This window comes from Chionomys nivalis, chromosome 4 (genome assembly GCF_950005125.1).
Source record: "Chionomys nivalis chromosome 4, mChiNiv1.1, whole genome shotgun sequence".
Taxonomy (NCBI): domain Eukaryota; kingdom Metazoa; phylum Chordata; class Mammalia; order Rodentia; family Cricetidae; genus Chionomys; species Chionomys nivalis.
Genome location: NC_080089.1, coordinates 116,924,298 through 116,947,235, shown reverse-complemented (window position 1 = coordinate 116,947,235; position 22,938 = coordinate 116,924,298). Strand labels below are relative to the sequence as shown.

At 46.5% G+C, this 22,938-nt stretch overlaps 1 protein-coding gene across 2 annotated transcripts in view; it reads right to left on the bottom strand.

Moving 5' to 3' along the window:
• The window catches only part of Ctnnb1 (catenin beta 1), a 29,007-nt gene extending 6,393 nt beyond the window's left edge, over positions 1-22,614 (bottom strand). The window contains exons 1-7 of one of the 2 annotated variants that reach the window (XM_057769026.1): positions 22,416-22,614; positions 4,413-4,476; positions 3,870-4,097; positions 3,488-3,741; positions 3,149-3,387; positions 2,870-3,071; positions 1,197-1,341 (exon numbers count right to left, since the gene is read on the bottom strand). In XM_057769026.1, coding sequence (XP_057625009.1) covers positions 1,197-1,341; positions 2,870-3,071; positions 3,149-3,387; positions 3,488-3,741; positions 3,870-4,097; positions 4,413-4,425 — 1,081 coding nt within the window. In that variant the 5' untranslated portion in view covers positions 4,426-4,476; positions 22,416-22,614. Of the gene's footprint in view, positions 1-1,196; positions 1,342-2,869; positions 3,072-3,148; positions 3,388-3,487; positions 3,742-3,869; positions 4,098-4,412; positions 4,477-22,046; positions 22,142-22,415 lie in introns of those variants that run through there. The other variant, XM_057769027.1, reaches the window with a different exon arrangement.
• Positions 22,615-22,938: the final 324 nt, after the last annotated feature.

Sequence of the window (22,938 nt, the reverse complement as noted above, 5' to 3'; positions counted from 1 at the left end):
TTGAGGACCTTTCAAATCTTCCCTCACCCAACCTTCCAAAGGGAGTCAAGCACTCTCTACACATGTAGCTTCCAAGCAGCAGCAACAAAACACACACGTCATCCCTGTGCCACAGAGCCAGCAGTGCACCTACTGCGCATACTGCATTTAGGCCAGCACTCTGCATTCTCTAAGACACAGCCCCCAACACCCCTCCTTCCTACCCGAAAAGCATCTAACCTCTCTGTCTCACAGGGAAACAACAAAGTTGCTGTTCCTCCTCCCCACTGAGTTACCGTCCAGGCCTCCTCAGACACTGTCATTGCTATGCACTGTTCACGTCTGTCCTAATACACATCTCTGTTCTATTCTGAGACAAAGCCTTCCTAAGTATCCCAGGCAGTCCTAGAACTCTTGACCTTCTTGCCCCTGGCTGAGTACTGCACTATAGGCTCATCTCCACAAGACTGAGCACATGAACCAGTTCTCTACCGCACTATAATATACATGGTATAGGGTCAGATTACACTGCTTAGAATATTTTAGGTGCTAAGTATATTCAAGATAAAATCTTGAATAATTGGGGGGGGGGTCTTTAAAAGGCTTCCATGCACGTTTCCAATTACTCCAGTACCTGTAGACTTTTATCAATCTACAAACATGTTTGAACAAGTCTTCTTCTAGGAGTGTCTCTAGGAAAACTGACTGATAATCCCCTTTGTTTGTCTTTCCCAAGCCCATGGTCTCACTGTTAGCAGCTACCTCAGTAACCCCTCCACACCCTAAATCCAGAAGTGCCCCCACAAGCAGACAGACGGGCACTGCCCCACTGTGCTTCATCCTCAGCACTGTCTTCCACACAAGGTCGCCATCATCTTCCTCTCCACTCACAGGGTCTGAAAGCTTGGGTCAACAGCCTACGCAGATGCTCTTAGGCACTTACTGAAGGAAGCCAGAACAAGAGACTCAAGTACAAACCACATATTTTCTTCTATCATCAAGTAAACAACAACATAAATTACCATATGCAAGTTGTCCCATTAAAATAAACCCAGGGAATAGCAAGAACCATTTTTTTTTTTAAATCTTAGAACCTCTGCTCACAGAGAACTAACAAGAAATCACAAAAACTTCAGTAACCCCAGGACAAGCAAATGATGTTTTAAGCATGGACTTGGTTGTTCCCCAGGGAATAATCCAAGCACGTGTGTACTCACCAGCTTCTACAATAGCTGGCTTGTTGCTGGAGCAGACAGACAGCACCTTCAGCACTCTGCTTGTGGTCCACAGAAGCTTCTCATAGGTATACGTCCTCATTATATTTACTAAGGCTTGGGGTCCACCACTGGCCAGAATGATCAGCTAGAAAGATGTAAAACCATTACTCAGAACGTTCCAGAAATGCTGGCAAGCAGCCCCCCTCACCATGTTACTATGCCATGTACAACTTTTTTAGCCAGCTCCATTCAAGGACCCTAAGATCCAGTCTCAACCTGGCGCGTGGCTCCTCTGCTGCAGCACTCTGTGCAACCCAGGCTCGCCAACTCGGGCTGGGGAGACGGCTGCTTTTCAGAGGACCTGTGGTGCGGGAGAATTGTCTGTATTCTGTCAATCATGTTTTAAATAAACGCTGATTGGCCAGGCAGGAAGTATAGGCGGAAAAACCAGACAGTAAAAATAATACAATGAGAACAGGAGAATTCTGGGAAGGAGGAAGCTGATTCCTCCCACTCCTGTCCAGACCACCAAAGCAGCAGGATGTGATCTGCCCCACTGAAAAAGGTACTGAGCCACATGGCTAACATAGATTAGAATAATGGGTTAATATAAGCTACAAGAGCTAATAAGTAGCCTGATCTAATGGGCCAATCAGTTTTATAACTTATAGAGATCTCTGTGATTTTCTTCGAGACTTGCTGGCTGTGGGGTACCGGGCGGGACAGAAACCCCCAACTAATAAGCCAGGCCCTCATTGTTATAGACCTGGGTTCAATTCCCAGCACCCACAACTCTGTTATGTCCAGTTCCAGTGGACCCGACAGCCCCTCCCGAAGACATACATGCAGGCAAAACACCAATGCACATAAAATAAAAATAAATCATTAGAAAAAAAATACATCAACTCTGGCTACCTCCCCACACTGAACATAAAGGAAAAGAACAGGAAAAGCAACCATGTCTGCTTGTAGCTGTAGTGAAAGTTCTGTCAGAACAGGCAGCTGAAAATGGGCATTAAGAGCTGATCTTCATGCTGTGCACCTTCACAGGAACACTGCAGAATGACCACTCCCTCATCCTTCAGTCCTCTGCTCACTTCCACAGCAGATTTTATTTCATACCCATGCTCATACTCTGCAACCCAGTTACATCTCCTGGACTTTGGTATGCCCAACAAAGCCTTGCAAGATCTACCCAGCCAATCTACATACAGTCTTATCCCAAAACTTTATCAGTGTCTTCCTTCCTTCCTTTCTCGAGACAGGGTTTCTCTGTAGCTTTGGAGCCTGTCCTGGAACTTGTTCTTGTAGACTAGGCTGGCCTCGAACTCACAGAGATGCACCTTGCCTCTGCCTCCCAAGTGCTGGGGTCCTCCCTCCTCTTCAGGACTCCCACCTAGAAAACCCCTCACTTCCTTTCAGAGATCTTCACAAGGCCCTCAGTGTTCCTTCTGTGTTCCCAGCTCCTCTTTTTCTAGTCAAGCTGGTGATTATTTCGGGGTACCTGCTGCCCAAGTATAAGAACTCAGGAGGCCGCTGCCTGCCCTTCAGTACACAGAGACAGTTAATGTTTCAGGAAATGGATGCACACAAACAGCAGGCACACAAGTCTGAGCGCCTGTGTGCTGACTTGGTGGCCCCGTGCTCTGTGACAACAGCTCTCATTACTTTACCTTGCTCTCTTGATTGCCGTAAGCTAAGATCTGCAGGCAGTCTGTTGTAATAGCCAAGAATTTCACGTTTGTTTTGTTGAGCAAAGCAACCATTTTCTGCAGCCCACCAGCTAGGCGCACAGCCATTTTAGCACCTTCCTGATGTAGAAGGAGGTTGTGCAGCGTTGTGATAGCGTAGAACAGTACGGAATCCACTGGTGATCTGAAAGAGAACCTCTGTCAGCCACACTGGCACCCTTCTACTTCCTACCTTCTAGTTCTATAGCCACACTTTCTTACCCAAGCATTTTCACCAGAGCAGGAATGCCTCCAGATTTAAAGATGGCCAACAAGCCCTCACGATGGTGAGAAAGGTTGTGTAAAGTCCCAGCAGTACAACGAGCCGTTTCTACATCATTTGTGTTCTGCATGGTGCGTACAATAGCAGACACCATCTGAGGAGAGCGCATGATGGCATGTCTGGAAGCTTCCTTTTTGGAAAGCTGATGGACCATAACAGCAGCTTTATTAACTACCACCTAGAGGACAGGGGATCAAGAAGCACCATTAGTTTCCAAATACTGACGTGGGGCAGTTTCTCTCAGAGTAAATGGGAAAGCAAACTGTGTAACTGCTTACCTGGTCTTCATCATTTAGCAGTTTTGTCAGCTCAGGAATTGCACGTGTGGCAAGTTCCGCGTCATCCTGGTAGTTAATCAAATTAACAACTGCGTGCTTCAGCATCTGTGACGGTTCCGCCAAGCGCTGGACATTAGTGGGATGAGCAGCGTCAAACTGTGTAGAAGGGATCTGCATGCCCTCGTCTAGAGTCTCAGGGAACATGGCAGCTCGTACCCTCTGAGCCCGAGTCATAGCGTACTGCCCATCAATATCTGGGAACGATAAATGCACGTGAGACATCACTGTCCTCAGAGTGAGGCAGTGCCCCACCTTTTCTCCACTCCTCATTCCTCTGTCTAAGCCATCACACATCCGTGCTAAACACACAAATGCTTTTTACCAGCTACTTGCTCTTGAGTGAAGGACTGGGAAAAGCCTTGCTCCCACTCATAGAGGACTTGGGAGGTGTCCACATCTTCTTCCTCAGGATTACCCTTGCCACTCAGGGAAGGCGCTGTGGTGGTGGCACCAGAATGGATTCCAGAATCTAGGTAGGACTGCTGTTGCCAGTGACTAACAGCAGCTTTTCTGTCTGGCTCCATGGCCATGTCCAGCTCCATCAGATCAGCTGTAAAAACAAAACATGTTAGTGTACTGAAAACGCCATCTGAATAAGACACCCGCGACAACAACCCACTGAAATACGTTTAGAAAGGCAGTCAAGATATCAGAAAGACAGCCAGTATGTGGTCCATGACTGAACAGGGGGCGACCTAATGGCACTCAGGTTTAGAATCATCCACTCAGACTGGATTCCCAGGGGGGTCTGGCAAGCAGGTGGGGCAAGGACAAGGAGCAGGGACTCCTAGGCAGACCCGCAGAGGCCATGAAGCAGCCCCCCCCTCCCCCCGCAGTGGCCTGAGCTCTAATGTGCATAACAAACCTTGAGTAGCCATTGTCCACGCAGGGGTGTCGTCACAGCAGCTGCACACTAAACTTCAGATACCCTGGGGGGGGGGATCAATCATTAAAATTTCAGCTTGATTTAAATTCAGGTGACTAAGATGCCTGCTACATGTGTTAGGCTATATCCCACCAACACAAACCAAAAGTCATCCTACTATGGGCTACACTGAGAACACAGGCCCTAAAGCCACAGCTATACCACCGACCTTCTGAATGAAGGCTATGTCTCAGCAGAAACAGACTGCAGACACACAAGGCACCAAAGGAGAATGAAATGGTCACTCTCCAATGAAAGACAGCAAAAGGAACACTATTTAAAATCCAAATGCACTGCAAATTCCTGAAGGCTAAAGATGCTCAGACTGTGCTGGGTGCCTCTGGAGGCAGTGGAGTTTTTAAAAAACACCAAATATTTATAAAATAAATCAGTTGTTTTTTTCTGATATAACACACTGATCAGAATGGCTATTTATGCAATTTAAAAGGCAAAATTACTTTTCAAGCTACAGTTTGAAGCACAAATAGAAATACGCGTATCAATAAGATTTGTCTAAATTAAGCAATCATGTACACACCATGGCAACTGGTATGGCTGCCCCACGATCAACCGAGTATAACATTTCCCACAGGTAAATTTTGTTCTAAATTATGTCTGCATTTTGGTTTTACTGTACAATATTCAAGAAAAATACAAAATCACCAAGAATAAAATGGAAGCTTAAGGCTCATGGCCCCTAAATACTCTATGAACAGATTTCCATCACCAATGTCTGTCCCAAGCAGGTTCATCTTGCACTAGAGCTAACATAATGAGGACTTATAAATTAACACTGAGTGTGCAGAGACACAGGTAGGAAGGACCCTTGGGGATGATTGCATTTTCAATTCATGCAGAGATGATTTTGAATGTTTAATGAATCTAAGTTGGAAACTTCACATTAGTGACCATTTTTTTTCTCTAAGTAGAAGGAGACACACTGACTTTTCCCTTTGTCTCCCGAGAACTTTTTTACTCTGTAGCCCAGGTTGGCATTTCTTCTGTCTTGGCCTCTTGAGTACCAGGGCCACATCTGGGTTTCATCACTCTTCTGAGGCTAAAGCGGGTAAACTCAAGTTGGATCCTCGCTTCATGCTCCAGACAAACTGACACTTAAGGTGTCAATAAGGGGGCCCTCTCCCGCAAGAATCTTGTACCTCACTGGACAGTGGTAACCTACATCTTTAGTCCCAGCACTCGGGATGCAGAGGCAGGCAGATAGAGATCTCTGTGAGTCTGAGGCCAGCCTAGTCTACAGAATGAGTTCCAGGATACCCAGGGCTACACAAATAAACTATCTTAAAAAACTAAAGGGGAAAAAAAAAATCCTTATACCCTAGGATGAGGGCACAGCCATGTGGTGGGGCACAGCAACTTTCCAACTTGAGCCAAAATACAAGCCCACTCCTCAATGTGGAGAGATTTGTTCACCTGAGGTAGGGCTGCCAGTCCTCAGGAAGCTGCAGCCCCAATGCAGCCTTTCAGAGGCTAGGACTAGCTCCTCAGCTGGCCAGCATAAACAGACCTGGAGACCAGGCTGTGCACCTGCCTGTTTGCTCCTTATGCTGCACAACCCACACCCTCCTCCTGGGGAACCTGTGTCGATGCAGAGCACCGTTTATAATAATGTTACAGGGGAAAGTGAGTTCATGTTTTGAACTCACAGTATCTGCATATGCTGGAGTCCTGAGTACAACACACATTTAGCACAGAGTACTAGCACCTAAAAAAACACCCATGCACCATCCATGAAAACCACCTTCCTCCTCACAGCAACCATGGAGAGGAAAAACAGGAGCAAAGGGGCATCAAGTAAGTAGCAGCCTGCAGGCTAAAGCCTTTTCTACAGATAGAAACAAAACTCCAAGAATTCATAGCATTATCCACCAAAAGAAACTGATGAGTTCACCCTGCTCTGAGATGAGGAAAGTGGGGCAGCCTTGTCCCAAGGAAACTTTTCCTCATCAGAGACTTCAGGCCAAGGGCTGGCTCTCTTCCAGCACTCCCTGCCAATTATTAAGGAACCAACCTCAAGTTCCTGATAATCAATGCTTTCTATCTGCCACTGTGGGAGACTCTTCAACATCAAAGGAAAAGTGTAAGAAAAGCAAACTCAGCAGAAACAGACAGTGCTCTTAAAATGGGTAAGTCGATGCCATAAACAGTTAATATCCCCATACAATTTGGAACAACAACAAAAAAAATCAAGCTAAATATTAACCAAAGTTGTAAAATACTCCTAAAACACTGCATGTAAAGACCTCAAATATAACAAAGAAAGGGTGACGGATGCAGGAACTCAGGCATTTCAGCAAGAATCACAAGACAATGAGGAGAAGTAGCCTAATCACCCAAGGTACTAGAGACCTCTGCAATGTCTGCAACCTCTGACGAAGTGCACGTGGGGCTCGCTGCTTCTCTTGTATCTTCCCACCCAGGCTAAGGAGTCTGCATCCACATCTATCTCTGGTTTGTTTCTTCTTGCTACTTTACTTTTCCAATTATCTAGCAACGCAAAAATCACCTGACTTTGAACTATCTATAAATGCCTCCTGTAGAAATAGTATAGATCTATGCTAAAATTATTTTCCAAGTTCCCATCAGAATAAAATTATTTACCTTGTAATGAATTATTATAACTGTGGATAACATCACTGCACAAAGCATATACATTATAAAACCCACAGTTTTAACACGGGCAGTTCATGTCAACAATTCATTTTTCACAAACAGTGTACTTGAACAAACCCAGTGAATTGAAGATAATCTGCTCTGATTCTAGAACATCATAACCTCTGGGCTCATCCTCAGGACGCACAGAACTCTTTAGTAAAATGTGCACACCTGAGAGCACCAGTCCCGCACTGAAGTCACAGCTCCAGTTCCCTCTCTGCTCCTTTTCGGCTGTATATTCTAGTAGGAATCCTCAAGTGCCCTGAATGAAATGTCCTGAACTATAGCACACAAATGGCTAAGAAACAAAAAGACTGGCAAGGAGATCAGGCTATCATCACCAATGACTGTAGACACCCGCAGCCACAGTGATATGCTCAGTAAGTGTTTCTTTGGCCAGTTCTATAACATTAAATCCTGCAGTTAATGACACTTTGTATTATATAAAATTTACTGCTAAGTATTTTTTCAAATAAAAATCCCGCATGTCAACCATTGTAAAACTTCAGTAAGCTGGGTGGTGGTGGTGCACACCTTTAATTCAAGCACTCGGGAGGCAGGCGGATCTCTGAGTTGGAAGTTAGCCTGGTCTACAGAGTGAGTTCCAGGGCAGTCAAGGATATACAGAAAAACCATATCTCAAAACAAAACAAACAACAAAACAAAAACTGCAGTGAATGACCATAGTAGAATCTTGGCTCCAATTCTTGAATATTTAGTCCTTCCTCACTTGCCTGTTATACCAGGACACAAAATAAACATCTTAACATAGAAGAAATTTTCTTAACTAATTCTAATGACAGAAATGTACTGGCACCGTGGATTTTTTTTAAAGGATAAAAGGACATCCAAGCCTTTTTAAATTATCAATTATTATTGATGATTATCAATCAACATGGCTCCAAAACCGGACAGAATATAAGCTAATACCAAGTCCACTGGAGGCAGCGTAGAAGCTGTCCACTTACCAGGGCCGTCATGACCAACTCAAGTCCCAGCCTACTCTAGGAGCCATCCCTGCAGCGCTGCTACAGGGTGTGGTAGCTCAGGCTGTTTGGTTGAAACCTAAACTCTTGTTCTGTCTTGTCTGTGTTACAAGTCTGCGTTGTCAGGTTTCTAATGTAGCACTTTATTTTTACGGAGCACACATATGCACTATACCTAAGAAGTTCTTTGAATACACTCATTTAGGATGGCTGTTCATATATGTCAACTTTACAACTCTTTGCATTTATTGCCGGTGTCACCAATGAGTACAAGATACCACTAGCCCTTAAGACCATAAAAAAAGTCAAATGGTCTTTCACAGACATCACCAAGAGCATGTTATTATTAAAAAAGCAGATATGGGCAGGAAAGATGGCTCAGTAGATAAAGATACTTGCCACCAAGCACAGCAACCTGACTTCCATCTCCAGGGCCCACCAACTGAACTAAATATGTCTTTGATGCCCATCACACAGATGCAGGAACACAGATACAAATAAGAAAAAACATGCAATAAAATGCATTCTTTTAAAAACAGACACTAGCACAAGATGAAGCCAGTAAGCATTTCAGCATGGGGGACAGGGGCTCCCTAGAGCCCCAACCCAGAGCTGAGGAGCAGTCGGTGAGTGCTGGGACAGGGAGAGTCGGTTTTCTAGGACAGGGACTGTGTTCCAATGGAGGGCCCCACACCTGTGGGCATAAAAGCAGCATAAACTGGACCTGTGGGTTATTAACAAAAAGAAAGAGGACATGACGTCTTACTGTGGGATAACTCACTTGTACACTGTAAAGATTTGTCACTCATATTAGTTTAATGAAACACTGATTGGCCAGTAGCCAGGCAGGAAGTATAGGCGGGGCAACCAGACTATGAGAATTCAGGGAAGAGGAAAGGCTCAGTCTGCAGTCACCAGTCAGATGCAGAAGAATCAAGAAGAGAATGCTGCACTGAGAAAAGGTACCAAGCCACGTACGTGGCTACACATAGGCAAAAATTACTGGTTAATTTAAGTTGTTAAGTTGTAAGAACTAGTTAATAACAAGCTTAAGCTATTTAGACCAAACAGGTTATAATAAAAGCCTCTGTGTTTCTTTGGGACTGAATGGCTGCGGGACCAGGTGGGACAGAAACCTCTGTCTACAAAAGACTGGAAAGCTCTGGGGTGGCAGGTAGGCCGAGAAGGAGTAAAGGCAAGGACCGTGGGGTGAATACGATCTAAGTACATTATATACGTGTGAAATTCTCAACTAACAAAAATAACTTAAGCATCCTTTCCCTCCAGCTTTCAAGTACTTAATAGCATAAGCAAAGTCATCACATGCACCCGTCACGAGGTAGACTTCACTCACCATCCGTACACACTGTATGACTCCAAGCAATGCTTCCAAGGCGTGCGCAGAGTGTGAAGGCTGCATACCAGCTGCTTCAGCAAGGACAGAGAGAGTACAGTGCCAAGTCTTCAGCAGGCTTTAGGTTTCATTTTAAAAATCAGATACAGTAAACCGTTGTCAGTTGCAAAATGCTTATTAATCAGAGTAGTGAGCACATGGGTGCTGTCACAGTACTCTCTGTACCTTACATAAAACTATATGCAAAAACTAGCTATTAACATCTTAAATAAAAATTAAAGCCCAATCTCTGTACTTCTAAACTTTTAGAAGTCTTAAAATAGTGCCATCCTAAATGAAAATATCCAATTCTCCCAACTTTACAAGTGACTGCATACTTAGATTTGAGAACTCCTGAGCACTTCTATGACCATTAACTGGGTTTTATAATCTAGTAAAGACTGAACAGAAAACTCAGCCTTAATGAAATAAAAGTGACTATTACAAGTATATGCAAAAATTATTTTCCTTCAGAACAGAAATAATGTAATTATCAGTCCATCCATGACAACATCAAGAGAAAGAAAACATGCAGGCAAGTGCACAGAAATCTGTTTTCTGACTAGAAAAAGTACACGCCAGCTCTCTGATCTGGTTAGTTCCATGTACTCAAAACAAATTCTAGTCTGCTTTCTTTAAATAAAATCGCTTTACCTAACTCCCGAAGCTGATGTAGGGAAGCCACTCCACTGCCTGTCCCGCCCTGCTCTATGAGCTTCCCTGAGTTCCCACAATGGGCAACTGGTATGGCCATGCTTTATGAAGCCAGGATTTTCTCAGGCTTTACTTGCTCACATTTCTGCAGCACTAACAATTGGTTCTCATTTTCCTATGAACAAGACTTATAGCAAAAGCAAACAATGCCCAAACAGAAACGGAGAGCAGGTCTTCCAGCCAGAAAGAGCTGGATGACCTGACAAGACACTAGGAATACTGTACTGGCCTGTCATTTTAAAAGCCACCTTCACCTGTATCTTACCACAACCACATTCCACCAAACACCATTCAAAAGTAAAACTCAAACTAAAACAGTAAGTGTGGGCTAAAATTGAAGCTTTAGCAGAAAGCATAAAGGATGTATGCACACCCTCATCCATACACACATTCTAATTAAAATTCTGGGCAGTGGACCTCTACCTATATTGTAATTTTAAAAATAGCATACTGGAAACACGATTAAAGGCAAAAATCCATAGCACACAAAAAACAGGAAAAATGAATCCTTACACAATACACTGGAAAGAAGAACAAGAACCAATATTTCAAAGAAACAGTGGCATAGGCAGTGAGGACAGGAGCCCACAGGGAAGGCCTTTGCCTGGCTCCGAGGACCAGTAGAAAGGCGATGGCAGCCACACCCAAGCAGTCACTGAGCTCCCCCCATCTATCATTTACACCTTTTAAGTGAGAGCCTCATTTGTTAATGCTAAAGGATTTATCAGAGGCATTCCACCTGTGCGGTGGAACAGAAAACCCATAAACTGCACCGACAAAACTGAATAATAATCTATGTGACATGGACTAGATATTCACCCACCCAAATTTTAAGTACCTTTTGTTACTGGTGTTACATCATCAAAGAGTCTTGGAAGTCAAGGTCACATAGCTAGTAACACCTCTACTTCTTTATATTCAAGGATGCTTTCAGACAATATTTTTGACCATGTTACTCCCCTCCCGCACTTCTCCCTACCTAACAAGAGAAGTGAGAAGACTCTAAGAAATGCAGAGTCTCCAGTGTGGTGTCAGGGAGGCTTCCCAAGGCAGATGAGGGCAGGGCAGAGCCCTCCAAAAGTGGACAAGCGATTCTTAGAATATGGTTGGTATGAAAATGGTACTAAATAGTGACCAATTTAACACAGGCAGAAATCCGTAAGCAGCCTGGGGATCAATAAAGATGCAGAATAAAATTCAAAGTGAACCAGGAACCACTGAGCCTTGAGTCAGAATTTCCCAAGTTCCTAGGGACTGGGAGTCAGGAAGCCTAGCTGAGCACATGGCAACCCACCATCCTACGTCCACCACTCCCTCCACCCTAGACTCACGGGCCAGGAGACATAGGACAGAAAAGAAAGCTGGTAGACCAGGAAAGTGGTCACTGTGCCCTGATGGAGGAGTTAATTTCATTGGTTAAATAAAGAAACTGCCTTAGCCCTTTAATAGGACAGAAAATTAGGTAGGCGGAGTAGACAAAACAAAATGCTGGGAAAAAGAAGCCGAGTCAGAGAGTCGCCGTGATTCTCCCACTCCAGACAGACGCAGGTTAAGATCTTTCCTGGTAAGCCAGCTCGTGGTGCTACACAGAATATTAGAAATGGGTTAGATCAATATGTAAGAGCTAGCCTATAAGAAGCTGGAACTAATGGGCCAGGCAGTGTTCAAAAGAATACAGTTTCCGTGTAATTATTTCAGGTAAAGCCATAGGGACGGCCGGGTGCCGGGGACGCAGCCACGCTGCTCCATATTACAACAGTGCCCAGTCAAGACTGAACTTCTCACACAACTCACACAGTCATTAAAGAATAAGAGACTATCCCACCAATTCTTTCAACATTATCAGGCATGCAAATGTTTTGCATATGACCTGCAGAATCAAGACAAATTTAAGACAGTGTCTTACGTGTGTGCACACAGAGTAACTGTAATCAAAGTAGAATAAAATGATACTTGTCTAAGAATAAATGTTTACAAGTGCCGAAATACAGTATTAAAGCCTCAGAGCAAGCAGCCGACCAGATTCTGTGTAGATGCAGACACCATTCTACTATCATGCTTCAAAAGGCAAAACTGCTAAGAATGAAGTAAAAACTGTATTCTCTCTTGAAGGGAATTAGCCTATTGATGTAACCAAGGATGGCCTTGAACTCTATGAGCTTCCCAAGTAATGAACTACTTCTTTCTTTTCAATCCTGGTCTGTCTGTAGCCTGAGTCAAGTGTTCAGCTTTGTCAATTCAATCCTACTTCTTGCTTCTCCAGAGTTATACTAGTTAAGTCAAGTGAATATAGGGTCAGAACTTCAGATTAAGTAATCCTAAATCACACTCGATTTCCTTGACACTAACTACAGCTGGTATCTATGGTCCAATGTTCCTGGGCGGTTCCATACTCCACAATGTGGCTCTAAACATGCCCAAGAAAGAGAACTCTGCATCTCAACTTGCCCTCCACATTCAGACGCAGGCAGAGTCAGTGGCAGGACTCCAGAAGTAATGCAATGTTTTCCTTCCCCGTTCAAGAGAAATCTCCCTCCCTCCCCAGCATCCCCAGCACTTGTTACAAGTTTCTCTTCCCCATCAAACCAATCAGAACTCTGGTTGCATGTATTCAGGGATCACTGAAGCGTCACCTTCAGTTCCTAATCCAAGTCTGCAAAGTGCTCAGCATATATTAAGCGCAAATATTCGATGGGCTAACGCGCTTATCAAAAAATAAAAATGCTGCAGTCTCACTACTCAACCCGCTACTTTGTGAACAACACTAGACAGCCCCACCACAGAGGTGGCTATGTACTCAACTTCATTTCCCACCTCTGCACTTTCCACACATCACAAGACGCTGTACTTCTGGTCTGGTCCAGACAACACTGTTCTTCAGCTCCAGCCTCACAAAACAGGAGCAAGCAAGGAGGCACATGCTCGTCCCAAAGACAACCGTAAGTGAATTATCTTTTGATTAAACAGACAAAGCTAAAAACACGAAGAAATTAACAGAGTTTTTTAATTTTGAGTTGCTTAATAGGTTACTAAAAAGGTCATCTCTTAGTTGTTTTCATGTGAACTTTCAAAGAAGGTTGTGTGAACAACGGGAAAAAATGATCTATGAAAGCCATAGTTTTATTCGTGAAGAAATATTTCATTAGGCCATCAAGACCAGTACATGAGAAAAAAGAATTGAGGTCCAATATATTTAAGACTTTTAAACTCCCTGAAGACCACAGACTTGCAAGTGTGTTCAAGTGTACCCACCCACCCACGCTAGTGGGCCCATCTTGTGCTTGCTAACAAAGAACTGCCACAGCCAGGAGGAGCTGACACAGTGCCCTGGCATGGCACTTTTTTCAAGTGTCATATGGAATGCTGGTGTTCAAACTCTTAAGGAATAGTAAACACAAACACCAGAGTACAAACTTCACAGATAACATTAGGTAGCCATAATCAAGCTTAAAAGCTCAGAAAGGACCCAAGAAAGGAATGCAGAATGACCCTAGCAGTAGACACAGGCAGCAGCTGCTCCCCTGCCTACAGCCTCATCAAGCCACGTGACGTTTCACTGTCTGGTCCGCTTCCAGGATAGCAAGCCTTACAGCTGTGAAGGTTCCTGATATTTAGAGTATTACAGAGATGCAAGATTTTACTAAGAATGCAAATGCATTTTATTATTTTAATACAAAGAACTTGAAGGAATGGCCCCCCTATCTTTGTTTGTGAGCCCCAAAATACACCAGTAAATGAGTCGTTCGTTACCTGGAGCTACATTATGAATATCCCACTGGTGTTTTCTCAATTTGCCATATTGTTATGTAAAAGGAACACAGTTTCAAGACACAAACATCACAAATTTAGCGTACAGATTCCCTTCATTTATTCAGCAACCATTTCAGCAGCCACCACCCGCTAGAATGCTAACAGGTTCTGGGGATGGTCCCACTGAAGAGCTACCTGCAGCTTGCTGAAGAGTGGCCTTGACGCTGGGACCAGGACTCAGGAAAGAGGCAGCACGAAGGAAAACTCATTGGCCTGTGGACCACCCAGCACATACAGGACAGGACTCCAACACCCTTTAAGAACCACACTGTGAGCTCAGTGGTTTCATCTGAAAAGAGGGGGTGGAATGCGCAAAGTGGGGCTGACTAGAGCTCAATCACAGACTGTTCTCCAGCCCTCAGCAGGCTTGTTTGCTGGACAAGTGGTCTCATAGTTTTTTCTTTTAGACAGGGTCTCACTGTGTAACCAAGAGCTTACTTATGTAGCCTGGCTTGCCTGTGCCCTCATCCCCACCCCAGGTGCTGGTTCTCAGCATCATGATGGAGCAGCTTATTCTTGCTATAACTGGAAACCCTGTAAGAAAGAGACAGCAGGCAAGCAGGTACAGCAGTAACAGGCCAGGGCACTGCAGCTGCAGGACAGGCACAGGGCTCTGTCAGAGGAATGGAGGATGAGGACTAGAGCTCCAGCAATGGGACCCGTCTGGGAGGAAAATGGGTCCCATCTAAAGCTGCTACCTGTGGCTATGGGTACCGAAGCTTACATCTGAAGGCTCTAGTTTTTCAGTCTGCAGCCACACTGTGGCAGCTAAAGCTGCTAAGAAAGCACAAACACTGTCCCTGCACCACAGGTCACATTCCATAGTGCAGTGCTAGAAGCAAGAAAACACAAATGCTGACCAACCAACAAGACCAAGACTAAAGCACAGCCACTGTCTGATCTTAAGCAAGAGCCAAGGTAGTGTGAACTGGACAGGGGCTGACAGTGTGCATTATGCACAGACCTCACATCTGTAAGGAGCACTAGATGTAAAAGGGGGGAGGGCAAATCCACAAGTCCCTGTGACTTACACAAAACAGAAGAGCCTGTAAGGGGAAAAACAAAGCACTACATACTGCCTTACAGGCCATTATCAAACCAAATAAGGGAGGGTGATATAGACTTTTTTTTTTCCAAAAGAGGGTAAACAATGAGAAGGATCTGACACCAACCTGAATGAGACTTGAGGCAGACAGCACAGCTTGATCCGCACAGGAGCCTAAGTTACTGCGGACCTGAGCTAAAGTCCCGGTTTGTGCACAGGAGTGGCAGCACCCCTTCTGCAACACTTGAGTGCACTGAGGGGAACAGAGGATATAGGATATCCAGCAGGGGAGCTAAAAGGCCTTCGCACCGTGAAAGCCAAGACTGAAGTGCCGTGGCTACGCCAAGAAAATGAATCAATGCTGGATATACTAGAGAAAAAAAGGACAAGATTTGGAGAGATTTAGACACAAAAAAGCCGCAGTTACAGCCCAGTAAGTTGGGGTCAGTTCCCAATTCACTGCTTAGGCTGCTTCTTATAAATGCACCATGGTGGAAACCGAGGCGTACAACTGCAAATCACAGTGTCTATTTAAGCCGGACAATGAGCATGAACTAAACAGGGAGGCTCCAGGACTGACCCTTAAGCTCAGTCACACCATCACAGGTCAAAGACGAGAGCAAGAGCCAAGGGTTGCCAGTCAAGGATGGAGAAAGCTTGCCCAGGTGCGGCAAAAACCCCCAAAACAACTGCAGCAACTGGGTTAATGCTACAATAACTGAAAAGAGGCCCCAAATGTCTAACCAAGTATCACTAGTAGGATTGAAAAAAGGAGGGGGACATGAATGGTATAAATCACAGTATGTCTGTCTGCACCGGCGTGCAGGACAGAGAATGGTGAGCCCGTGGGCTTGCTCCGGCCACATCCCGAACAATTACCAGAGTTTATCCTAAGAAGGTGAGAGGACAGTCACAGGGAGTCCACGGATGTTCTTCCAATTATTCATCACTCCCCCCCCCCCACACACTGTTAAATGGACCCATGATGCAACGGATAAGGCTGTGGGTTCCAGCTGCCTCTAGCTGAGGAGAAAGAGCAGGTATCAAACAGTCTCTTCATAGAGCCTTCAGAGAAATTTCACAGAGCAGCGTGTGCTGGGATAGAATGGCAATATGGAAAAACCCAGGGCCCTTCAGCACTAGGGCAGAGCATTAGTCAAGCACCCCTTCAGAAGCTCTCCCTACTTCCTCAGCCTCCAGAGTGCTAGGAGTACAAAAGTGAATTTCTTAAATATAACGTTGGCAGTGAACTTCAGGGCTTTACTGGGCAGCAGCACCACCATCTGGGCAGACATTATTCGCCCTCCAAAGTACCTGCTGCTCTTCTGGTATTCCTGGACTTCCAATTGCAACTTCCAAGATAAGAAAAGGATCAGACAATGTCTGGAGCTCTGCTTTAGGACCCACAATTAAAAGTAGGTAATAAAGGTCTCTAGCAGGTCGTTATCAGACATGGAATCACCAAGTGGCTGGGCTAAAATCCTAAATTAAAATAATAAGACATTAAACTTATATATTTTAAAAGATAAATTAGCACATTGTCCCCTAATAACGCGCTTCTATTTCTGCATCTAAATGAACCTTCTGGCATTTAATACTACATTTGATGTTGTCTTTCCACTGGTACAAAGTTTTACACAGCATTCATTAAAAAAAAAAGCTCACCTGTGATGTACTCTTCGTTTACAGCAGTCCATTCAAAATCTGAAGGCAAACTCAGCCCTACACCCTTGTCCCCCTAGTTCTGAAGTGCATGGCTCTTCACCTGCTTATTCTGTATTAAGGAAATGCTAGACGAAGTTTGCAGCCACCACCCTGCAATGTAACCAGTTCATACTCTAACCTAAATTTAAGATCTTCAAACTGTACTCCCAAGAAATCTCGCAGTGAACTCCGTTCCTTGCATTTTATGCAGCTGGTGCCCATAAGTACACATTCATTTAGAGTTACGTACCGCCCACCCCTTCAGCTACTGGAAAGCCTGGCCCTAACTCCAGCTTTTTTACTCTTCCTTCCCCTTCAGACGAACAGTCAAATTTGCTGACCACAGATAACATGAAGATTTAAGAACATACTCAGGGGTTATAAATCAGTTTTTTAAAACGGTTAAACATATCTGTTATACATCTACTTTAATAATAAAATCAATCTAGAAATTGAGTTAAATCTCAAGAAAAAACAGAAGAAAAAAATGGGAAATGCTTGAGACAGTTCTCACAGAATCTAGATCAGTGGCTCTCAACCTGTGGATCGCAACCCGAGTAGACCAATCCTTCCACACGTCTCCTAAGACCATCAAAAAACACAGATATTTACAATTCTAACAGCAGCAAAGTTACTGTCACAGTAAGAAATGGAACATAATAGCCACCTTCTGAACCAATGCTGATAAACCAGAACTAGGAAAACTTCTGGAATACCAGAAGACACTAGCCAGGCACAGTGTTGGTGTATGCAATCCCAGCACCCCAGAACCTGTTCCCGAACACACAGGGAGACCCTGTCTCAGGAAAGCAAACAAACCCTCTCCAGCAGCTCCACGAAGAAACACGGGCCCACGGGATGGGTTAGACGCCTGGAACTGAGAGTTCAGGAAAGATACAAACACCCATGTTGCACAAAGTCACAGCTGCAGCACTATATTCAGGAGGTATTTTGTTATGTTTTGAGATGGCCTCATTCTGGGCTCACAAGAATCCTTTCCCTGCTGAGCTCAGCCTTCTGTGCTGGACTGTAGGCTGTGACACAGCACGTTCTACATGATGCTTCTGAACACCAGCTCAATTTTTTTTAGTCCAGCCAGAACCTGCCATTTAAACAAAGACCACTTTACAAACTTGGAGTAAAAATCAGTCTAGCAGTAAAAGACTGAACCAACACAATTACCTTGCCCGCCCAAACTAGATGACCAAAATTAACGTACTACCAAATTAAACACACTCAGCTAACCTCCAGGTCAACACTGTTTCTACCTAAGTTTGATATCAGCCTACTATTACATTCAGCTTGGCGGCTCAGGCTTCTAGTGAAACCAGGAAATGGTTTAAATAAGGTGAGTGGGGTGGACTTTGTCCAGCGGTTAGGAGCCTGAAGACCACCATGAAGAGAACTGCTTCTCCAAGATCTATGACTCATTAGCCTGGAGAGCTGGCCAGGTTTCTAGTACCAGGTGTTTCTCTTCTTGATGAACCAGTCTTAATTAAGACCAATGAGAGAGTTGCTGGTTACCCCAAAGTATGCAATTCCACTACTGAACCCCTAGGGCTTATCATGCAATGGTCGTCATGGTCGTCACTGTCGTGGTTCGAAGGCATCACAGCTGTGCAGAACTGCTGGCTGCCTCCCTCTTTTGTAAGACTGTCCTCTGGGCCCTGGTCTGAAGTGCATGGCACCTTTAGCAATAAGGAACTTACCCTCCACCTCTTGGGAACAACTAAGGGTAATAGCAATAGGTGTATGTTTTGAGAATCTACTGGAAGAGAGCTAGCTAACCACTCAAAAGAGAGTTTCTCATGTCTAGTATTGGTTTTTTTTCTTAGATAAGTCTTTGGCTCCAGATGAGAAAATTGCACATAAACTATATATATGTATTTATATAATTATGTGTATTATACATTTTTTAGGTAGATAGTTAATAGTACATGGACATGCTAAAGTGTGTGTGTGGTAGACCATGAGGCCTTAACCCTATACACAGGGGACTACAGGCAACTGAGGAATGCTGATAGTAGGAGAGTCTTCCCTAGAGAAAAGCTCCCCAATTAATTAGCCAATACCAAACAGGCAGCCCTGAAAACATTACACAGACTAAGCAGGTTGTAGCTAGGAATATATGTGCGCCTGTATGTGTATCTATCTAACAATGAAAAAATAGGCCAGGAATTTCAGTGAGAGCAAGAGAGATATGGAGCAAGGAAGGGGAAAGAGAAATGACATTTCAAAAATATAAAAGCAGTAACAAAAGTCACATTCAAATGTGACAATACTCCCTTACAGCAAGAAACCTGGAGTTCCAAAGGCTCCAGGTAATTGTGATCACCAGCTGTCTCTACACAGTCGACACTATTTCATTTCAGCCAGATTCTGGAAAGCAGAATCCAAAAACAAAATCTAAACTCTCAAGAATCCTTCCTTGTAAACTGACCATTTTGCTTCAAAAACCAATGTTTCACACCCTTGTAACTAACCAGACTGATCTGAAACAGTATTTTCAGAAACAATGCTACTAAGAGAAGTGCTCACCTCTACCCCAGGATGGAGAGGAAGGTCTGAAGGTGCAGACAAGCCTTCCAGCCAACCAGTGCTGTCCTCAGTTCACAGGCAGGAACCACACTCACCTTACAGCTGACAAATCCCGAAAGAGCTTCTTAGGATTTTCTCCAGTAAATCAGCAGTGTGGCCTTTACCCCCTTGAGCACCTGAGCCCTGGTTTCTCACACTGTAAGCTCAGCGCCCTAAACACTGCCATACTGACTGCCTGTTCTCTCGCCAAGGGCCAGCCGTGCTCTCACGCCAGCCTCTTACCTGGGAGTCCTGCACAACTGTTCCCCCACAGAATCACCCATACAAACCTGCGGGAGTTAAGTGGAAAAGGAACCTGTGTCCTGTCCACCCGAGGGCGCTCAACATGACCACAAGCACTGCTGCCTCAACTGAAAACTGGGAAGAGACACCACAAGCAAGTTCAAAAAAGGTGGCTAGACCCTAAGATAATGTACTTCCTCTTAAAAGCCTTTCTCCCCAAGGAAGACTATATGCATTCTTCCAGAGATTCACCAGCAGATAAATCCAGGTTCCTAGTCAAGAGAAGCTCAGCCTTAAATACAAAGGAAACTTTCTTAGGTAAACATGAAATAAAGACCTTTCTCCAGAGGATTAAGAACTTTTGATTCACTTTCAATTAACACAACTCACTTTTCATTTTGTAAAAGCACAAGTTGGTACTCATTTCACCCTATTAGCTCATTATGGACTACACCCTCTGCCACCGCTGAACCTCAAGGCCTGACTATTCTGCAAGCTGTGTCCTCTCAGAGAGGACAGACGCTGCCTCCTCAGGCCTGGCACCAAAGCATCTGCTCTAAACATTGGTTGACAGAAAGGGTCCACGAAAGAAAGGAAGGAAGAAGTTACCATCTGTAAGGTTTTGAACAGTTTATCAGGCAGGCATCTGACCGAGCAGAAGCACACCTAGGCAGTCAGTGGACAGCCCAGACCACTCCCCCACCTAAGCACTGAGATTCTCATTCGACTCCGTCTTCGCTGCCCACTTAGTGCTTACAAGTGTGCCGATCAAGCTTCCCACCCCCAGTGTGCTCAGGCTCTGTCTCTGCCCTGCATTCACCACCAGCATCTCTGGGCACACATTTAAGAAACGTGTCTCCTTGTCAACCACCTTGGCGGTGGCATTCACAAAATGGTGCCGAAGCACAATTTCTATTCCCCCCATCATTACAGCTGGGGACATTTAATACCCAATGTACACGCGTCAGGCCAGTGGTTCTCAACCTGGGGGTCGAAGGACCCTTTCACAGGGATTGCCTAAGACCACCGGAAAACAGGTATTCACTACGATTCATAACAGTAGCAAAATTACAGTTATGAAACAACAACGAACTTTTCTGGTTGGGGCCACAACTGTAATAAAGGGTCGCAGCATTAGGAAGGCTGAGAAGCGCTGCTCTCAACAAGTCTACCAGATAGTATTTCCTGCCACCTGCGCCTGGTGAATCGCTTCCCTATTGGAGGCTGCTGGTCCTCCGACTGTGAGGTCCAGAAGGACTCTGTCCCAGGCAAGCTAAGCTTTCCAGTCAGCCTGCTTCCTCAAGGACTTCTGCCTGGGAGGGTCTGGCGCTAGCTACTCCTAGAGAAAGACTTTTGCAAGCTTCCTACTTCCCCGGCCACCAATTGTCCAGGCTCGGCCTTCAGGACAAAGGTTGTTAGGTCTCAGGATGACTATCCCCAGCACGGTCATCAATGTTGTCTGATGCTTGAGAAAGGGCGCTCTCAAACCTGGAAGGCACTTCTTTTAAATTTGCGGGATTTCTGAATATTTAAAGGTAAAAGTGAACTAAATGTAACAGCGGCCTTAATTAAAATAAAGTTCGGGCCCAACACATAGAAACACAAAACCCATAAGCCTAAGCGACGTTAAATTAGAAACCAACAGAGCAAGCCATATTCCCTCTTTGCCGGGACGAGGGAGTGCTCTGAGACGGCTGCAAGCCACAATAGCGAAATGGCTTCCTAAATCTCAGACAAAACGCTTCACAACTTGGCCATGTGAAAAACAGGAGGCAGACTTTCATCAAAGGCAAAGCAGCCGTCTCTCGAGCTTGCTGTCTGGTCTAAGCCACCATTATTCATGGCACAAAGCTCTCGTTTCACTAAAACCACTCCTCGATTTCCTCTCGCCGACCTCCGCATACCAGTGACCCAGCCACTCTCCATTCAGCGCTCAGGCCCGGGGGGGAGGGGAGCCCACAGATGTCTGGAGACCCGAGCCCAAGACAAAGCTGCCCCGCATCCCGGCGGCGCAGCGGAGCGGGCCTGGGGCGCCCAACTCGGGAGCGTCCGTCCCAAGTCCGGTCCCCGAACACAACACTCAGAACGAGTCGGACCGCTCGCTCCCTCGCCCGCACGGCCTGGCGGTCTGAGCCCAGGAAAAGCACACTTGGAGCGGACCCTGCACTAAGTGGCTCGCGTTCTGGCTACAGAGGAGCCCCCTCCCCCTACCCACGGCTTCCGAATCCTGCGCACCCCCCACCAGAGTGGTCGTCGCTCGCCCACGATCCCCCCCCCATTCCCGCCGGGGTCTCGGCCCTGCCGCCACCGACCCCACGCCGAGTCCAAGACGCGCCTTCCTCCGAGGACAAGCTCCTGACTCCTCCCGCCCGCTGCACTCTAGAGTTTGGCGACTCCACGGCTTTAAAGTTGTTTGGATTCAAACTCACACAGTCAGGTCGTTGCGAGAAGAGAGAGAGAAAGAGATCTATACGTTCTCCACGACGGAAGGAGGCGACGCGCGCCAGTCTGGCGTCCCCTGTGCGCGGGGGCGGCCCGCACCCCGTCGTCCGCGGGCCACGGAGGCGGAGCCCCCGCCCACCCCGCCCCCCCCACTCCGCCCGCTGCAGCTCCAGCCGGGACGCGAACCGCGGTCCCCACACCCCCACGGCGGCCAGCCGCCCATCCGGGCTCCCGGCGCGCGCCCGCCCGGCCCCGGCTCCGGCCCCGCGCGCCCCCGCGGCCTCCCACCGCCCACCCGGCCCGCGAAGTTTCCCGTTGGCGCGGCTCGAGCCGGCCGGCCGGCCGCGGCGCCGCACCTCAGGGCGCCCGCGCGCTGTTCCCTCTGCGGCCGTGCGCTCTCCCTCGGCCTCCTCGAGCTAACTGCTCGGCGCCCACGGTGCTCCGTCTCCGCCTCCCTGGGCCGCCCGGCTGCGCAGGACACGAGCTGACGCGGCCGCCACCGAGCGAGGGCTTAAGATGGCGCCGCACAAGGAGCAATTTATAAGCGGCGAGGCACCACGTATCCCGCCGCCGCCACCGCCGGCCGCTCAGCGCGGAGCGTTCCGCCGCGCGAGGACGAGGGGCGGGGCGCGGGCGGGGCGCGGAAAGTAGTCCCCGCCGGCCCGAGGCGCTCAGCGCATGCGCCTCCGGGAGGGGCCGGGCGGGGCGGGGCGTCCCGACGCCGCTCCAGTGAAAGGCGAAGGGACGGGCAGAGGGGCCGCCGCTGTGGGCAGGGAGGAGCGCATTCCTGTACAATGAGAGTTCGAGACCCGAGCCCGGCTCTTCCCCTGCGTTCCGGACGCCCCGGCCCGAGCTGCAACTCAATCCACTGTCTGCAGG